Below are 20,474 nucleotides of genomic sequence, written 5' to 3'. Positions count from 1 at the left end.
TTCTGGACTGGGCTCCACACTTTGGACTAGGCTAGGCCATTTGGAACTAAGTTGGGCTCCTTCTGGCGAGGCTTGGCTCTTTGGGGTTAGCTCAGCTTTTGGGGGCTACACTCAGCTCTGCAGGACTAGGCTGGGCTCTTTGGAGCTACGCTTGGCTTTTCCAGCCTAGGCTGGACTCTTTGGGGCCAGGCTGGAGGATCATCCCTTTAGGACTAGATAAAGGTCGAGGCCGGCCCTCTGGAGCTACGTTTGGCTCTTAGAAACTAGGGTCATAAAGAAAAACGCACACACTATTTTCATACTTCATGACATTAGGTTAGCTCCAGGTCATGAAGGGCTATTAAACAACAGAAGCAACAACCATAAGGACCTCAGAGGAAACCAAACCTCACCAGGTATCTTTGAGATCTTCTGTTCACATATTTGCTGGAAGTTGCTATAGACTAAGTACATTACTTAAGAATGAAGTAAACCCATGCCCAGCCGGTGTGGCTTAGTGGTTGAGCATTGTCCTGTGAACCAGGAGGTCACGGTTCAATTCCCGGCAGGTCATATGCCCGGGTTGTGGGCTCGATCCCCTGTGTGGGGCCTGCAGGAGGCAGCCAATTGATGATTCTCTCTAATCACTGATGTTTCTATCTCTCTTCTTCTCCCTTCCTCTCTGAAATCAATTATATATATATTTCTTATTGATTTCAAAATTTTTTCCTCTTATGTGTACAACTATGCATGATGTAAGTTAATACTGTTTATCTACTTGGGATATGTTAGCTTTATGATATCATAAAAGAGGGATCTAGTATTGGTTAGTCATTCAGTACTTACATAAACCATTTATTTTACTATAGGAAACTTAGAAGTAGCCTAATACACTGGGGAAAGTATAGTTTCACAAGAACAGTATTACTAGAGATACATATCACGATTTACTAAAAAAATTACTAATCTAATAGAAAAATCTGAGAATTAACAAATCAGTCTAAAAAACAGAGGTTTATTTGATTTTTCAAAATTCATACAATAATTTCCCCATGTATAAGCAAAAAAAGTGAACCAATTGTCTAGAGGAGGAACATATCGCCCTTAGTTTGCTTTGAAACTCATTATTGCTTCCCTAAGACAGAATTTAAGTTGAGTGAAAAGTTCTGTGAAGTCAGAAAAGGATTTTTTTCTCTTGGTGAAGGTAAGATCACCCTATAAGGTGAACTGAAATTTACCCTGAAATTTCCATACCCAACCCTGCCAGCAAGGGAGAACAACAGGGGCTATGATTTACAAGTAATCATATATAATACAAGCCTAATATGCAAATTGTCTCCTTGGATGGTTGTTCCACTGGGAGACAGGGAATTCGACTGCTCGCTATGATGTGTGCTGACCACCAGGGGGCGGCACGGAACATGGCAGGCATCGGCGATGTGGCGCTGGCAGTGGGAGGCAGTGGAGGCACTGCCAGCCCTGATGGGCCCTGACGAGAGCGGGACCGTGGCAGGATGGTGCAGGTGAGCAGGCAGTGCCAGGCCCAGGCGGGTGCAAGCAGGGACCCGATAGCCCCGCAGATGGCAACCAGTGGCGGCAGCAGGGGGTGGAGCCGCTGCCCACTTCCAGGTGCTGAGGGAGCTGGGCAGGGGGGCCTGGCCCAGACTGACTGCCCTGCATGTGGGATGGTGGAGCAGGTGAGGGGGTGGCACTAGGCCAAGGTGGGGTGCCAGGTGGGGCTATGGGGCTACAAGGCTGGAGGCACGAGCTGAGGCGGCGAGGCTGGGGGTGCGAGCTGGGCCCCGATCTCCGCAGGCCACCCCAGGGACACCACCTGTGCACGAATTTGTGCACCGGGCCTCTAGCTGAATATATATTATTCTGAAACTGGTATCCTCTGAGTCAATCCTTTCCAATATTATCAATTCTTCCCTGAAATTTGAACATGCCCACCACTTTATTTTTTAAAATATATTTTTATTGATTTCAGAGAGAAAGGAGAGGGAGAGAGAGATAGAACATCAATGATTAGAGAGAATAATTGATCAGCTACCTCCTGCACACCCCCTACTGGGGATTGAGCCAAAAACCTGGGCATGTGCCCTGACTGGGAATTGAACCTTGGCCTCCTGGTTCATGGTCAATGCTTAACCACTGAGTCACTCCAGCTGGGCATGCCCACCACTTTATTGATTTCAGAGAGGAAGGAAGAGGGAGAGAGAGAGAGAAACATTAATGATGAGAGAGAATCATCAATCGGCTACCTCCTACATGCCCCCCACTGGGGATCCAGCCTGCAACCCGACATTTGCCCTTGACTGGAATCAAACCTGGGACCCTTCAGTCCGCAGGCTGACACTCTATCCACTGAGCCAAACCGGCTAGGACTGCTTACCACTTTAAATAATTAATCTTACAAGTTGATAAAATAGCTTGATTTTAGAAGTATGTAGTCAAAAAACATTTAATAATAAATGTGCCCAATATAATTGTTTCCAGTAATTAAAAATACATTTGTTCTACAGAACCAAAGAGAAAATTACAAGAAAACATTTAAAAAAATTTTTTCCAGGCTAAAGAAATCGTCTAATCCATTTTAAAGAAATTTAACGTGTTCTCTTTTTGTGAAGATTTTTAAAAATTATATAAGGAAACTAGCACAGAGCTAGGTGTGTAGCTACACAACACATTAGCTCCTTCTGTCTGTTTTCTCTGACTACTCAAAATGTTAAAACAAGGAATGTGGGGATGTTAATTAAATATTTTGGTTCAAGGAACAAAATTTATTTTACAAATAAGTTTTTTCATAAAATCCACATGCTTATTAAAATTCCTTCCATCCCCAACCAAGGGTAATGGCCCATATAGCTGCCCCAGGCTGGAAAATAAATTATTACTAATTTAATATGGTTATACACATTGGGCCATTCAAGTGACAGTGAAGATTACAGTCAGAGTTCTCCTCTAACTGGACTGACAATAAAAGGATTTATACCTAAAACATATCAGAGCTTTCAAAGATTAAAATACACAAATCTTCATCACCCCAGCTTCCTTGCCTATACAGGAAACAACCAAGTTGTGAGAGCATTTATTATGAATGGACACATCAAACCTCGCAGGTGATAGACAGGAATCGTAAATGCTTGTTCCACGTGATGTCTTCTATTTACGTTTAATTTGTTTAGCAAACCATTCATCACTTTTATCTGCTGCCATTGCCTATAGAAACAGAGTTAGAATATATATTCTAAGTGCATAAAACAAAACATATAGTTCACTTTGTACCTCATTGCATTGTCCATAACCAAGAAATTAACAGTTGAAAAGTGTTTGCTCAGTAGAGAGTGTTATGTTTAATTTGACAGAGGATGCTGATGAATACTGAGCAATTGCTTGTGGATTTTCACTTTGTAAAGGGCCTGCAGCCTGGAAGTATGGCTGGCTGATTAGACAGCCAGGACCCAGCACACCAGGCTGTGGGGTGGGCACACCAGGCTGTGGGCTCTTCCACAGAACAGAAAGTGCTGTAACTCTTAGCCCTGGTAGGCTCCCAGGATCGTTAGTGCTCCTGAGGATCAGTCTAATAATGAGACCAAATGTAAAAAGCTATTCTGACATCATAGCTATTGAGCCTTTTCCTATGCTTCCTCCCACACCATTCCTCTAATATTGGTACAATTTGGTTAGTTTGGGCCACCAAATTAAAAAGGAAGCCTTATTAATAACAATATGTTTTGGTTCCACCAGAGTCCTTTTGTCCTATTGTTCATGAGGTTGAGACCATGGAACAAGGCTTGTAGAGGCTTAGAATCTAAGTCTCTTAAAATGCCCCGTCCAGTGCAACCAAGCTTATGCTAAATAGATGCTTGCTAAGGAAATACATTCATTTATTCAGTCAAAAAGCAAATACAGAAACACCTTTAAAAATGCCAGTTTTCCTTATGGGGTAGGCATTAGCTTGGGTTTGGATGTGGCAGCAGAGACATAGTCTGAGGCTTTGAAGAGCATATAGAATAGCTGAGGACTCAGGTATGAAAACAACTATTTTGCATAAAGGTATATGGGGGGGGGGGGAGCATTCGCTATAATGGAATGACAAAAAAGTGATAGCAGCCTGAAAATATCTTAAGGGTATTTCTGTACTTGCTTTTTAACTGAATAAATGAATGTATTTCCTTATCAAGCAGCTATTTCTTTTTAGAAACTAACTGGTTGGAGAAATAGTGAAAACACTCATCTACCTCAGCAAGTAGTCAAAGGAAGTCTGCAACTGAAAATGAAGAAACAGAAATATATGTGTGTGTTTTTTGTTAATCCTCACCCAAGGATATTTTTTCTGTTGATTTTTTAGAGAAAGTAGAAGGAAGGGAGGAAGGGGAAAGAGAGAGAGAGAGAGAGAGACATTGATGTGAGAGAGACACATCGACTGGCTGCCTCTGCATGAGAGATCCAGCGATTGGGGTGCACAGGGGTGACACTCTAACCATTGAGAAACACCAGCCAGGGCAGAAATATAAGTATTTTTTTTTATTAAGAAACAGATGCTGAAAGTGGCTGCCCTGGGCAGTGGGACTCAGCAATGGGGCAAAGCATTGTTGCATTGCACTAATGTAAAATCTCAGTATTACTGGATTTTTTAAAAATTGATTTCAGAGAGGAAGAGAGAGGGAGAGAGAGATAGAAATATCAATGATAAGAGAGAATCATTGATTGGCTGCCTCCTGCACACCCCCAACTGGGATAGAGCCCGCAACCCGGGCATGTGTCCTTGACCGGAATCAAACCTGGGACCCTTCAGTCCATAGGCCAATGCTCTATCCACTGAGCCAAATTGCCTAAGGCTATTATTGGATTTTGATGAAAATAAAAAGTATTTTAAAATGAAAGATATGCAAGAAAACAAAACATAACAACAAAAACAACCCACAAAGATGCAGAACTTTGTCTTTCAAGAGCTACTTTTAAAAAGGAAACAACAAATTCCAGTATAGAGAACCCAACAAAACTTCTGAGTTTTGAAGGATGAGTTGAATAAGAGGGGAAGAAAAGAAAGAAGAAAGGCAAGAAGATAAATCTTCAAATATGTGATACCTTAATCAATAAAGAAATTAAAAAAAAAGAAGATAAATATAAACAGTTCACTGGGACTGGAATGGAAGTGAACCGGGGGGAGGCAGCACAGCAGATCGGAGAGTAGGGCAGGGCAGGCGTGTTACATGCCCTGTCAAAGTGTTTGGAATGTATCTTTGAGGCAACAAAGAACTATCAGAAGATTACACTGTTTTAAAGTTACTGGATTTGTGCTTTAGAAAGCAAATGCTGGCAGCAGGGATTGACTGGATAGTGGAAGGAGGCTTCTGCAGTATAATGGCTGATAATAAGGGCATTTTCAGAAATACTAAGTAGACACAAGAGATTTCAGAGGCAAAACTTACACTCTTGGTGACTTATTAGCTAACTGTGCATGAATTTGTGCACAGGTGGTGTCCCTCGGCCTGGACGGTGATCGAGGCCTATGGGGGGAAGGGGGAGCGGCCGACAGGGGGAGGGACTCCAGGAGGTTGGCTGGCTGCCCCCTCTTATTGGGGCCTATTGATGGGGGGCTGGTCGCCAGGGGAAGGGACTGCAGGAGTTTGGCTGTGGGAGCTTACTGACCACAGTTAAGCGTCTACCCTCCCCCTGGTGGTCAGTGCGTGTCATAGCGACTGGTTGACCAGTCGTTCGGTTGTAATGGTCACTTAGGCATATATATATATGTGTGTGTGTGTGTGTATATATATATATGTATATATATATATATGTATATATATATATATGTATATGTGTGTATATATATGTGTGTGTGTGTATGTGTGTGTGTGTGTGTATATATAAATGATAGAATTTTGGGGTGAGGAGAAACAATATTCAAAAATGGATGTTTGTATATCTAAAACTATTCTAAAGTTAGAAGTATTCTAAAATATCTCAGTAACAACAACAACAAAAAGTTGTCTCTATGAATTCTAGCTTAAAGAATTGGGATAAAAAATATACAGTGCTGTTCAGGGAAGGGAATAGAGTAGAAATAGAGGAGGAAAAAGAGCTGGTTGTAAAGCCTTAAAGATCTCTGTTCAAGCCCTTGCCCTGACACTGAATGTATAATATTGGGTGACAGTATTTTTGAGCCTCAGTTTCCTCATCTGAAAGGGAACTATTAACCTTACAAATTGTGTTAAGAATAGAGAGTATATATAAAGCACTTAAGAATATGTCATGTGTCAAGAACATGTGAGATACTTAATAAATTGTAACTTCTATTTTTACATTATTAAAATAAGAATGGATTTGAAGTGAGACAAATTAAGTTATAGACATAGTGAGTTTGAAATATCCATGGTGAAGAGGTTCCATTGGCTTTAAATTTAGTCTGGACAAAAAAAAAGCACTAGATATAAAAAAAGGTTTACAAACTAGGCTTCCAAGAAAAAGATAAAACATTTTTTAAATGGATTTTATTGGGCCTTAAAAAATAAGCAAATATTCAAATAGAGAAGGGACATTCTAGGGAAATAAAATAGTGTGAACAAAGACATATTTAGAGATTAGAGAATAGACTAAAATGGCTAAAATGAAATAGATCAGAGGTGTGTCTTTCAAGTAGTTTTGTCATGAAATTCAATGGATCATATTAATTGTTCTGTATTTATACAGTCTGATTACACCAAAGCTAAATTTAAAAATACATAGGACAAACCAACTGTATGAAACTATTTTTAGAGGATCAGGAAAATTTTAAGAAGAACTGAATTTTAGGTGGCATAAAGGATACATTGTTAATTTTTTATTTTTCATTTTTTAAAATATATTTTATTGATCTTTTACAAAGAGGAAGAGAGAGGGACAGAGAGTTAGAAACATCAATGAGAGAGAAACATCAATCAGCTGCCTCCTGCACATCTCCCATTGGGGATGTGCCCGCAACCAAAGTACATGCCCTTGACTGGAATCGAACCCGGGACCTCGCAGTCCGCAGGCCCCAACGCTCTATCCACTGAGCCAAACCGGCTAGGGCACATTGTTGATTTTTTAAATATGATGATGTCATATGGTATATAAGAAAATTCCTGAATGTTGACTTCTTTTATATTGTCTTAAAAATGTGTAAAATACTGTGCTTTCTTCAGCAGCATATATACCAAAACTGGACCAATACAGAGAAGATTAGCATGGTCCCTGTGCAAGAATGCCATGCAAATTCGTGAAGGATTTCATTTTTTTTCATGTGTAAAATACTTAAGTATTTAGGCATGAAATGTCATGGTGTTTGAGATTTGCCTTAGAATTCTTCAGCAAAAATAAAAGGTGGGGTGGGAAAAAATGATGAAAAATTATGGTACAGAGCTGATGGGTGACAGTTACACAAGGATTGTTGTACTCTCGTCTGTATATTTGGAATTTTTAATCATGAAATATTAAAAATAAATCTAGTATGGAAAGAAATGGACAAAAGAACATATAACTCACAAAAGAATACAAGCAAATGGCCAATAAGCATATGACAAGCTGCTCAACATCATCAGTCATCAGGGGCATGTAAATTAAAATTACAATGATAAACCATTTTACATGTACTAGTATAGCTACCACAAAACACCAAAAAATAAAAATGTTGGTGAGGATGTATAGCGGCTGGAACTCTGACGTATATGACATGGTTAGAAGAGTATAAAGAGGTTCAATCACTCTGGATGACCGTTTGGCAGTTTCTTATAAAGTAAAAGCAATTCCACTCCTAGGTATTTATCCAAGGGAAATGAAGCATATGTCTACAGGAAGATTTACATGAGAATGTTCATAGCAGCCTTCCTCATAAAAGATGAAAATCTGAAACAGCTCAAATATTTGTCATTTGAAGAATGGATAAACAAACTGTTATATTCATAAAATTGAATACCACTCAGCAATTTAAAAAAAGAATAAACTCCATGCAATTACATGGGAGGAATCTCAAAAATGTTGAGTGAAAAAAGCAGAAAAGAATACTTAATGAATTACTCCATTTATATGAAGTCCAAGGGCAGACAAAACCTCTAGGAGGTGAGGGTGGGAACTAACTGGAATTGGGCATAAGAGAACTTCCTGCAGTGATGGAAATACTCTATACTTCAGTAGTGGTTGTATGAGTATATATAATTGTCAAAACTCACTAAATTGAACAGTAAATTTCTGTACATTTAAATTCTATGTATATGTTACCTCAGTAACAACAACAAGAAATACTTGTTTGGAGCTCAGAGGAGTAGGAACTAGAAATTAGGAAGTGAGAGAAATGATGATGGCTGAAGCTCAGAGCAGAAGTAACCAGAGTAATAGATAACTTCTACTGAGAGAAGAGAGAGAATGTAGAGTGAGAATAAAGATAGCAAAGTGGGATCATGGGTAAAATCATTTTAGGATCAGATACTGAAAGAGGTGCCTGTGACTGAGGAGAAGCTGTCAGAGGTAGGAAGATGGCAGGATCTCTAACACCAAAGGAGAAAAGAGCTGAAAAGAGGAGGAAGCTGGCCAGTGAGATGAAAGAGCAAGGAGAGAGTCTAGCAAATTTGCCAACAGACAGGTTGCCTGAGATTCCATTTTCTTTTACAGTAAAATTTATAAGCACTACATTTCCTACTTTAACATTAATTGAATATCTGTTATTATGTCAGCAGTTTAGCAGGCCCTATACACCACAAAACAATTCTATGAGGTGGATAATCTTATTTTCTCAAATTTTTAGATAAAAAAAGTTAAGTTTAGAGACTTTAAGTAAATTGCTTGAGGTTAGCCATATAGATATTAAGTGACAGAACCAGGAAAGATTGATTCATTCCTTTAATCATGAATAGAGTATTCACTGAGGGCATACTACATACCAAGGATGCTAGATGCTGGGGTACAACAATGAACAATTGCGTGGATGCTGCTAAAGAACTGTTTGAAGAGGATAGAAAAGTAGCTGGATTAGGCAGGATGGAAGTCACTGATGAGATCAAAATGCACATTTCACTGAGTGACAGGAGCCAGTGTAGTACAGACTGAAGTGTGAATGGGAGGTGAGAAGTAGAAGTAGTGTACAGGCAGATTAAAAAAAATCAGGAGAAGTTATATAGGGTAAATAAAATATTTTTCAAAGATGGTTTTTCAAAGATAGAAGGTACCGGAGCTTGAGAACAATTCACTAAAAAGGAAGAGACTGATTCTATAGAAGGAGTAGAGGTGACCAAAAGAGCTAAGAAGGTGAGAGGGGATGGTGTCCAGGCATTTCCATTCACTGAGCAGAATAATCATGCATACAGCAGCCGTGGTTCCCCAAGGCAGCCTGAGGTAGTGGGAAGGCACAAAAGCTGCACCCAGGGAAGAGTCACGTGGGGCAATGAAGACAGTCCCTGGTTCAAAAGTCACCCCAAAAGCAGGAGGACATGGTTCTGATAGGAAGAACGGTCCCTGTGGCTTTGGCCTTTCCCCATCCACGCTTAAGGCCACCTCCCTTGGGCTATGGTCCTATACATTTAGAAATGACACTCACGTCATCCAACAACGTGTTTCCTGTTGGATCCACCTTAGAAAGTTCTCGAAATGCTTCATCCCCCACAAAGCAAATTTCATGTCCATCCTACACCAAAAAAGACAAAAGAAATTTGGCAAACAGACACCTCGGAAGAAAGCCCTGGTGCAGCCTGCCCCCTTCCTGAGTGATACTCACAGGGTCGGCCAGAATGACCACTTGTACCGTTGCTTTCCCGGGGGTATCCAGACTCACCAGGGGAGTCAGAATCTTCTGCTTCTCCCTTTTCATCAAGTCTTCTAAGTCAGGCAGCTTGAGGAAAACAAAGAAAAAGTGAGCTAGGAATCCCGCACCATTGTTAGGCCATCGTCCTCGTTGGCCCTAGAGGAACATCAGATACACCAGAAAGAACCCGGGAGCTCATCTGGTTTTTGTTTTCTCAGCTGCTTGAGACAACTGTTGAAGCCACGATCAGAATGAAGCTAAAGAACGGGAGGCCCAAGGTTCTCAGCAGTTGAACTAATTATCACAGAACTTAAACAAAAGATCTGGTACCAAACATTACCTCTTTTTGGGGACAAGAAAAGGCAATTCTTCCGAAAGCTGCTGCATGATCAACTGCACCCTTGATGCCCTGTAGCTCCAGCTTACACTGAAAAGAAGTAAGAAAGTAGGTTTGGTTTATTTCAGAACAGGTTATGTGGTAAAAAATAATTCACAGTACTAAAGGAATAAAGTACAAATGAAGTCTCCCTCCTACTCTTATTTCAGAGGCAACCAGTCAGCAGTTTCCTGTGTATATTTCTAGACACATGGCTTCTTTTTACACAAATGGTAGCATAACTTACACATTAATTCTGTTCCTTGTTTTTCTCCCATTAATGTTACCACATTAGCACAAAAAGAATCACCTCAGTCTTTTTGATAGCTGCATAGTAATCCAGTCTATGGACGAACCATAAATTATTGAACTATTCTGCTAATCCACAGGACATTTATGTCTTATATTTTGCTATTATAAACAATGCTGCAACAGATAACCTTGTACACAGTTCTTTGTGAACAGTCTGATGAGTATGTGAAATAAATTCCCAGTAATATGAAAGAGCAAGGAGAGAATCTAGCAAATTTGTCAACTGAGAGGTTGCCTGAGAATCTATTTTCTTTTATTGTAAATAAAGGAATAAACCTACTGGGTCAAAGTGCAAGAACTAAATCATGCTCAAATGCTGGGTTATTTTTTAAAATAAAAAGATAAAAATACATGATCATTACAGCATTAAATCTTGTCTATACCTCTTCTGATTCGGCAATTCCACTTCGAAAAAATACATCCCCAAATATCTAGGTAGTGAGGTTATCAGCAATTTTTTTCTTTTCTTTTTCTGTTTCTATATAAATATTAAATCACTATGAAGAAATTAAGGAAATAACCTTCATGTTAACCTCATTTATAAGCCAAACTCAAAGTAACAGATTCTTTCTCTCCAAGATCACTCACCTGGTTATCAGCATAGCCAAGCAAAGCCCTTTGCTTCTCTTCATCTTTTTCATAAATTTTCATTCCCAGTAGATTAGACCAGTAGTTCAAGGACTTCTGAAGATCAGACACTGCTAGAGTTACTTTTAATACTGGATCTGCAGGGTAATAAGACAGCAGGAATGGATAGGTCAGTGTAATGGAGAACAGAAAGACCAAAGGGGGCTCAAGTACTAGAATATATAAGAATTTAGTTTATGATAACAAAGGGATTTTAAGTCAGCATGAAAGGGCTCATTAGTCAATGACTGGCTTCTCATTTAGTTACACCTTTAAACTCACCGGCAAAATGCATTCCTAATGGGTTAAAGGATTAAGTTTAACAAATGCAACCATAAAAATACTAGAATCAGGTGATTATTTATACAATTTCGGAAGAAAGACTTTTTTAAACCTGACACAAGATACAAAAACCAAGAAAGGAAAAAAATTGCTAGGTTAATTACATGAAATGGAAGACTCCTAGACAACAAAAGCAAAAAAAAAAAAAAAAAAAAAAAGTATTATAATCAAAATGAAAGGGTAAACAAAGTAGGAGACATTTTTTTCTAAAACATAGGACAAAAAGTCCTTATTAGTTAAGTAATCTTTAAATAATAGGAAAAAGATGAATATCCTAGAAAAATAGGAATAAGGAACAGAACTAGCATGGTCAATGAACATATAAAAAAATATGCAACCTCACAAATAAGCAAAGAAAGTAGAATTCAAATAAAACACTTTGTTATCTAATTGGCAAATAAGTTCGAAGCACTGACTGTGATAGTGCAGGGGGAAATCACAATCATATAATACTGGGAGAGTATAAACTAGTTTATTTCTGGGGAACAATTTGACATATTATATCCAAAGCCTAAAAAACATACAGGGCTTTTATAAGAACAACTCCATTTTCAGCAATTAAAGAAGTAATTGTGGCCCTGCTAGTGTGGTTCAGTGGTTGAGTGTTGACCTATGAACCAGGTCACGGTTTGATCCCAGTCAGGACACATGCCTGAGTTGTGAGCTCGATCCCCAGTGGGGGGCCATGCAGGAGGCAGCTGATCAATGATTCTCTTTTATCATTGATGTTTCTATCTCTCTCCCTCTCCCTTCTTCTCTGAAATCAATAAAAATTAAAAACAAAAAGAACTGTGGATGTATGAAGGGCTTTCATCATAAAGGCATCCATCACAACAAGGAAACGCTAGGGACAACATAAATATCCAACAACAGAGAACTGTTTATCTTCCTATGATGCAATACAATGGAATCCTTGCAATAAGATATGAATAAAAATATACATATTTAATTATATATATATTTTAACTTTATTTTTGTTGTTGACACTATGACAGATGTCTCCATTCCCCACCTCCATGCAGCCCCCACACCCCTTTCCCTCTGGCCATCACCACACTATTGTCCAGGTCTATGGGTTATGCATACATTTATTTTTATTTTTATTATTATTATTTTTTAAAATATATTTTATTGATTTTTTACAGAGAGGGAGAGAGATAGAGAGTTAGGAACATCAATGAGAGAGAAGCATCGATCAGCTGCCTCCTGCACACCCCCTACTGGGAATGTGCCCGCAACCAAGGTACATGCCCTTGACCGGAATCGAACCTGGGACCCTTCAGTCCCCAGGCCGACCCTCTATCCAGTGAGCCAAACCAGCTAGGGCCAGTTATTTATTTTTAAATAAAAGATTGGAAAGCTATACTCTAAAATGTTAAAAATCTATTTTGTTTTGCAAAAAGAGCAAAAGTTATATTAAAACACCATTATTGGAAACTTTCATATTGTAAAGTGACTTTCTCCAGAGCTGTTCCAAGTCTACATCTGCTTATGATAAATTCAATACATTGTCCTTCCGTTTCACTGCCTTGCTCTGGTTTGCTAGAATAGCAATGCCATGGCCCAAGGCAAGGGATTTCTCACAGGTCTCTCCGCTTGGCAGACTGTTTTAGTTCTCTCATTCATTGAGAAATCAACAGATTCCAGCTGACTCCGAAGGGATGCAGGGGCAGGAATGGTAAATTAGTGGGTGAAACTACAGATAAATAAGTGATTCAAAGGAAGGGTGGACACAGCCAGACTGATACCTTTACTATTTTACCAATCAGAAATTAATGCCCTGAAGGCACTATCATTCTTGAGGACAAAAACGTCTTAGGATTGTGGGACTTGCCATTATCTTATATATTGAAACATCAAGATTAGGGGGGGAATGTACAGAGGAATAAGTGACAGAAGTTGAGTTTTAAAGTTAGTATGTAAAGCAACAATCACCTATCAACAAAAATCCCTTAAGTCACTAGTGAAGTACAGAAACACCATCTCTCAGTAAGTCCCACCTCCCACACTGGAACATGTCACTTTCTTCCGCTGAGCTCCAGATGAAAAGCAAGTGGCACTCAACCCAACAATCAGACTCAGTGTGAGGGGGTTCTGGGACTTGAGGCAGACAGACCAGTGGAGGAAAGAGAAAGGTCTCCCATCTCAGGTCCACTTGGCATGTATTCACTGAGTGAAATGACAGGCAGAATTGCCCTTGCTACTCACCAGTATTTTTCTTTTGGCAGAACAGGTGGCAGAATATGCAGGAATGAAATACCCATATGAGGAGGATTCCTGGGTCATAAATGAAGCACTTCATGCAGTTTCTTTCCTGCTCCCTGTGGCGGTCAGGGTGGGGCGGCTCCTCACTGCCATTCCTCTCTCCCTCCCTGAGTACCAGCTCTATAGTTTGGGAAACTCACCTCAGCTGGAGAATATGACTAACTGGTCTAAGGACAATCCTGTTTCTCCTACCAATGATTGGTTCACAAGTGGGCATGTGAATAAAATCTGATAAGGAAGCCCAGGCCAGAGTGGCTAAGTGGTTGGGTCGACCCATGAACCAGGAGGTCACGGTTTGATTCCTGGTCAGGGCACATGTCCAGGTTTTGGGCTCAATCCCCGGTGTGGGGTGTGCAGGCGATAGCTGATCAATGATTCTCATTATTGATGTTTCTCTCTCTCTCTCCCTCTCCCTTCCTCTCTGAAATCAATAAGAATATATTTTTAAAAATCTGACAAGGAACTTTGCTGAAAGATTCTAGGGAAGTTTGGTCTGCTCTTAAAAGAGAGCAACAGGAAGTCAGTCTCTCCCTCTCCTATCAGGAGAGAACGTAGGAGCCTGTAGCTGTGACTGCTACTGGCAGCCACCCTACCACCAGGAGGGGAACTGGCTCTGGGGACAAGAGAATGGAGAGAGAGAGAAAATTGGGGTTCTTGTTGCCATTTCTGAGCTGCTGAATCAATGAATGCTGAAATCTTCCCTACCTATAGAATGCTGGCTTTGTGAGCTAAAAAAAAAATTTCTTATTGTTAAAGCTAGTTTGAACTGGGTTTTGTTTTTTGCAGCTGAAAGTATCTTAAATAGCTACATTACCAGTAGAACCAGTCCAGATCCCCTATAAAGATCTCATATAAGAATATAACTTTTCAGAGAACAAATAACAACACTGGCTTGAGAAAGACATGTCATGTCAATATAGAAAGACTCCACAGGAGAAAGAAATCCAGCTCCCTCCTCTTTCCATCAAATGTGCCTTTATTTTTTTATTTTTTAAATATATTTTATTGATTTTTTTACAGAGAGAAAGGGAGAGGGATAGAGAGTTAGAAACATCAATCAGCTGCCTCCTGCACACTCCCCACCGGGGATGTGCCTGCAACCAAGGTCCATGCCCTTGACCAGAATCGAACCTGGGACCATTGAGTCCGCAGGCCGACACTCCATCCACTGAGCCAAACCGATTAGGGCCATCAAAGGTGCCTTTAGACGGAGGACTTTATAAATTACCTGACTGAGGTGGACTTCGATTCTGCAGATAGAACTTATATCCTCCTGGGGCCTCAGTTTCAAAAACACCTTCTGCAATTTCAGTGAGTGGCCACTTCAGCTTCTGGGCATTGCTGACAGCCTGGCTAGAAGCGACTGTGATGCCCTATGACAAACAACAATATCATCCAAGTGTCTCATCACAGGAGACCTTTTATAATGAGACAAAACCCATCGCCTTGTTTTTATATATATATATATATATATATTATTGATTTTTTACAGAGAGGAAGGGAGAGGGATAGAGAGCTAGAAACATCGATAAGAGAGAAACATCGACCAGCTGCCTCCTGCACACCCCCTACCGGGGATGTGCCCACAACCAATGTATATGCCCTTGACCGGAATCGAACCTGGGACCTTTCAGTCCGCAGGCCGACGCTCTATCCACTGAGCCAAATCGGTTTCGGCCATCGCCTTCTTATTGTGGACAAAAAAGAGGGTATGTACAAGTCCAGTGACTGAAAGTAACCTCACAGGGTGATCTGATCATAAATTTCTAACTGGGCAAATCACAGTGGGTAGTCACAACCCAGGCCTACAACATCATTTAAAAAAAATACTATTTTTATTAATTTCAGAGATGAAGGAAGAGGGAGAGAGCGATAGAAACATCAATGATGAAAGAGAATCACTGATCAGCTGCCTCCTACACCCCCAACACTGGGGACTGAGCCAACAACCAGGGCATATGCCCTGACCGGGAATTGAACCATGACCTCCTGGTTCATAGGTGGACACTCAACCACTGAGCCACACCGGCCAGACCAGCTTACTTCTTCAGCCTCAACCCTACCCACTCCCTTCTTCACACACTAAGCTGCAGTCAGACTGTGCTCCTCATAGTTCTGAGTGACACAGTCTCTCTCACCTCTGGGTGAGCACGTGCTGAGTACACTCATCTCACCCTCCCATCCCAACTCCACTCACCTGGCTCAGAGGTCACCTCTGGAAAGCTTTTCCTAAACTCTCACTCTCCAGGAATAGGCTGGGAATTACTGCTATGTGTTCCCACATCCCCCTGTCCGTACCCCAATCTTAGCACTTATCACACTGTATTCTTGTCTCTTTACTTGTTTCCCCAACCAGGCAGGAAGCTCCTTGCCAGGGAATATGCTTTACCCTCTATTGCATAACAAGGTATATGGCACAATAAATATCTTGTTAATGAATAAGTTAGAGAGACATGAAGAGTGGTAAAGAGAAAAATAAATATATTAATATGTTGAATCTGAACAGTCCTTTCTATTTACAAAACACTTTCTTTCAAAGACATTTGATTTTCATAAAAACTTCCATCTAGATAGCATTGTTATTTTAATGAGTTAACAGCACTAATGAGATCAAATGACCAAAATAACATCTAGCATGAGGTTGATTTGCTCAGTAGATTCTGAATGAAAATTAGTTACTCCCATCTTGCTATGTTTCGGTCCCAGTGGCATTCTATTTAGTACATGGAAACTGCTCAATAAATGGTGGATACTATTACTATAATAGGTGCATAATAACTTGAATTCCTGAATGAATCAATGTATTCTTCTCTTTACTCTCAAAACCTTCTCAGATTTTTCTCTGACTGGGAATGGCTGTAATAGCCCAGACCAATATTAAGTCCACTACAGGGAAAATATTTCTCTGAATGTGATCAGGACCTGCCCAGACCAATGCCTCGGCCCTTTACCTCTTGAGGTTCAGTCATTCCTCTAGAGGCGTTTTGTCTCCTTCAAACCTGTCTCTAAGTCTTGAGTTTGATTCCAAAATGCAGGGAGAACACATTTCATCCTGAAGCCAGGGTTATCCAAGTGGTTTTGTTTTAAATAGAGATAATAAAACTAATCACTAAACTACACCCACAGGCCATTAATTCATCAGTCATCATAACCTAAGCTGCATCAGTGATCTCAACCACTGGCATGGCTCAATGGTTAGAGCGTCAGCCTGCACCCCAAAGCGTCTCGGGTTTGATTCCCAGTCAAGAGCGTGTACCTGGGTTGTGGGTTCGCTCCCTGCCCTGGGTCAGTGCATGCAGGAGGCAACCAATCGATGTGTTTCTCTCCTATTGATGTTTCTCTGTGTCCCACCCTCCCTCCCTTTCACTATCTCTGAAAGAGCAATGGAAAAAATATTCTCAGGTGAGGATTAACAACAAAAAAGGTATAGCCAAAAGTCTAGAACAAAATGGTATTTACCTTAAAGTCATTGCCAAGCTTGTAGTCTTTGATGCCATAATTGTAAGTTAGTTCTGCAACAAAATGGTCATCCTCAGGTCCAAATCCCACCATTGTTTTACTCCATTTCCCATCATAAGGCCTAGAAAAATAGAAGCAAATGAACCCAGTGGCCTCAGACAAAACCTTCCTCAGCCCTCCCTCAAAGAACTATGGGACAGAGGGTGGGCACGTCCCTTCTCGTCCTCTAAGTACCCACTGGGATGAGATGACCTCAGCTGGTGCTAACAGCAACTGTGAACAGTCTCATGGGCCCCGTCACCAAAGGCTCTGAAGACCACCCGTTGCGCGCTTACTTGAGGAAGAGATTCGTTTACCTTTTCTTTAAAGGAGGGGACAGAACCCTATAAAGGCTGACTTTAATTTATTTTTTTGTATTTCCACCACCAAGCCACCAAGCCTTGGAATTTTCACGTGCCCTGGCTACTAAGCTTAAGAGATACTTGATAAGACACTGTTCCACCCACAGCATATATGTGTTTGTGTTCTTGAAGTTACCCAATTCACTGCCTCCTTAATTTTCTCCTCTGCCTTATACTCACTTTGAGAAACTGCTTTCTGTTCTCCAGGGGTATTCAGAGCCTAAAGGAAATGTTAAGAAACCAGGTGTCATACCCATTACAGGTAGCTTTGCAGCCTTCTTCAAATTCCTCATGCCGCAGAACCTGGTAAGGGAATTAGAAAAAAGTGTCAAGTTTTACTAGTGCTACATACAGCATATTTAGCACAAAACTAAAATAATCAAAACGCAGACATTATCATTTGTAAGCTTTACTTGTAAAATAAACAGAAGATGATAGGCTTTCTATCTTCCCAGGCTAGAAGGTGTGGAGATGAGGAAGAACCAAGGGCCAGGTAACCAAGCAAAGTTGAGAAATCGCTTTAGACCGGGAAGCAGTGCTATATGGCTGTGTGCTTTTAAGTGGCCTTCAGCATTAGACACGTCCGGTTTGGAATTCCATCACTTAGCAGTTGTTAAGACCGTTGCTTAAGATCGGGGTCTTCAAATATTTTGTGAAAGTGGGTAATTCATTCCAGCACAGAACCTCGTGCACAGTAGGTATGTCTATTTTCCTTTTTGATTCCCACTGCTACTGCTCCAGTCCAAGTTCCCATCACTTCACTTACAGACTATTGATCTCCTTCCTTAAATACCACTGTGGACAAAAAAAATAAATAAATAAGGGGAGGGGGTGGTTCTATAATAAATCTGAGAAATCCAGTAACTATAAGTAACCTCACAGGATGATCTGATCACAATTGCTAACTGGGCAGGCCACGGTGAGTAGTCCTGTCCCAGGCATATAACATCTTTAGTAAATTGTTTAATCTTTGCAAGCCCTGTCCATTTTTCTGTGCATCGAGGCTAACACACTTTTGAAATGCCTCTTTTTCATACAATCCCACCCTGGAGAGCACCTGCCTCGTTTGACATGCTTGCACCTTGCTTTCTCCCATCTTCAATTAATCTTCCTTCCGTTCCCTCCTTAATTCCAAATGTATCAGAGAAACTGCAAAACTGTCATTCTCTGGAGCATCTGAGATCCTCCTTCCCAGCACTGTGTCAGTTTGGCTCAAATAAACTTTTTTTTTAAATGTTTTTATTGATTTCAAAGAGAGGAAGGGAGAGGGAGAGAGAGAATAATCAATGATGAGGGAGAATTAATTGATAGGCTGCCTCCTGTACACTCACCATTGGGGACCAAACCCGTAACCTGGCATGTGCCCTGACCAGGAATCTTCTGGTGATCTCCTGGCTCTTAAGTCAACACTGAACCACTGAGCAATGCTGGCTGGGCTCAAATAAACTCTTATAATAAAAATTCTCTACAAGTTTGGACATTTCTTACATCGACAGCACCATAAAATTAGGTCTCTAGACCTGGCCGGCGAGTGTCAGTGGAGTGTGCACACCAAAGGGTTGAGGGTTCGATTCCGAATCAAGGGCACATACTTGGGTTGCGGGTTCGGGGCACACGTGGGATGCAACCAATCGGATGTGTCTCTCTCTCATCAGTGTTTCTCTCTCTTCCTCCCCCTCCCTTCCACTCTCTCTGAAAAAGCAATAGAAAAAAATGTCCTTTGGCATAAATGCCCTGGGGCATAAAATCTAAATACTTAGCATAGAATTCAAGATACAATCGGAAGGAGTACCAACCTATTTGTACTGATATCCTATCTCCTCAACGTCAACTAAGTAATTGAAGCTAAAGGCATGTAAGACTAGTGGTGCTTCCTGAACATTCCTTATATTTGTATCGGCTCTTTCGTGGGGGTCTGTGGAAATCCAATCTTTAGACTTCAACTCAAATGCAAAGTCTTCGTGAATTATTTCTTGACCACTCCAGGAGGGAGTTAAGTCTCTCCTTCTGTTGTAATTTGGTAACAGTCGCTAACACTTTCACAATAAAAGACAGCTTTGTGGTTCCTTACCATATCAAATTTCTACTCCCGTTACTGTTAGTTTATGCACAAATTCCCATCCTCACCCCACCCCAGGCCAGCTTTAATTGAGGACAGATATAGAGAGTCAATTTCATGTTACCAAACCTCAACACAGTCCCGTGACACTGGACAATGTACCTGCACCCCACGTCTTCTGCACTCTCTACATTAAACTGCACTCTTGTACCTCTCCAGTGCTTGCTTATCAGGAGCTCCCCAATTGCTCCCACCTGTGTCACCCAGTGACCCCGCAGAATCGTAACCGCTCAGGGCTGCAGAGAGGTGCTGGATGTTGGAGAGGAGAACCATCCGGAGAGAAACAGAGCTCTGAACATGCTGATGACCTAAGCCGAAAGGCTCCAAACCCGAAGAGACTGAGTTACTGCTAGCTGGAACTTTTGTTCTGTCTTTCCCACCAGGCGGTGGGCTCCACAAGGGCCGGAGGCGCAATACACGTTTGTGGATGAATTTAAATGAAGGAACGTGTGTGGGCCCATAGTCGGCAACAGATAAAATGTGAGGCGCCTTTCCAAGGCCCTCTAACCCAAGCAGGACTTCCTGGAGCTGGAAACCCGACAAGGGCTAATGGGAGGGCCGGGGCTAAGGTCGGACACCGAGTAGGGCTGACACCCGCGTCCCGCCTCTCGGCCAGGTGTGGCTCAGCCGCCCGCGCCCCCCGCGCGCCAGCCCCTCTCGCCCGCGTCTGCACCTTCATCCCCAGGACATCACGATAGAAACGCGCCGTCTGGAAGCGGTTTCCCACTTTGAATACGAAGTGCAGAGCTCGGCGAGTAGCCATGACCACCAGCGCCACACCCGTCCACCAGCACACGGTGCCTCCCCGCCCACTGACGACGCGGACGGGACGGTGAC

General features: G+C 41.3%; 1 protein-coding gene across 2 annotated transcripts; it reads right to left on the bottom strand.

The window, feature by feature from the left end:
* Nucleotides 1–974: 974 nt before the first annotated feature.
* GLOD4 (glyoxalase domain containing 4) lies at nt 975–20,446 on the bottom strand. Of its 2 annotated transcripts, none has more exons than XM_079798857.1 (9): nt 20,311–20,446; nt 17,699–17,821; nt 17,118–17,238; nt 14,887–15,031; nt 11,013–11,149; nt 10,077–10,163; nt 9,710–9,823; nt 9,533–9,619; nt 975–3,201 (listed from the first exon to the last, which is right to left on the bottom strand). In XM_079798857.1, exons 2-9 carry the CDS (start codon nt 17,809–17,811, stop codon nt 3,145–3,147), a joined length of 861 nt encoding a protein of 286 aa, XP_079654983.1. In that variant the 5' UTR covers nt 17,812–17,821; nt 20,311–20,446; the 3' UTR covers nt 975–3,144. The 2 variants fall into 2 exon arrangements, with proteins under 2 accessions (XP_079654983.1, XP_079654982.1); XM_079798856.1 differs by having other exon boundaries at nt 17,772–17,821; nt 20,311–20,440.
* Between the last annotated feature and the right edge of the window lie 28 nt (nt 20,447–20,474).

The sequence above is a fragment of the Cnephaeus nilssonii genome (genome assembly GCF_951640355.1).
Source record: "Cnephaeus nilssonii genome assembly, chromosome: 19".
NCBI classification, from domain to species: domain Eukaryota; kingdom Metazoa; phylum Chordata; class Mammalia; order Chiroptera; family Vespertilionidae; genus Cnephaeus; species Cnephaeus nilssonii.
This window is presented reverse-complemented; position numbering and strand designations above follow the sequence as displayed.

What these genes read in the sequence shown, in the direction of transcription:
- GLOD4 (XM_079798856.1), bottom strand. Translation starts at nt 20,400, where the DNA reads ATGGCTACTCGCCGAGCTCTGCACTTCGTATTCAAAGTGGGAAACCGC. An exon ending in TCGAAGTCCACCTCAGTCAG is followed by an intron (nt 11,150 to 14,886) that starts GTAATTTATAAA and finishes ATTACCCTGCAG; the next exon opens with ATCCAGTATTAAAAGTAACT. An exon ending in TTGGCTATGCTGATAACCAG is followed by an intron (nt 10,164 to 11,012) that starts GTGAGTGATCTT and finishes ACTTCTTTTCAG; the next exon opens with TGTAAGCTGGAGCTACAGGG.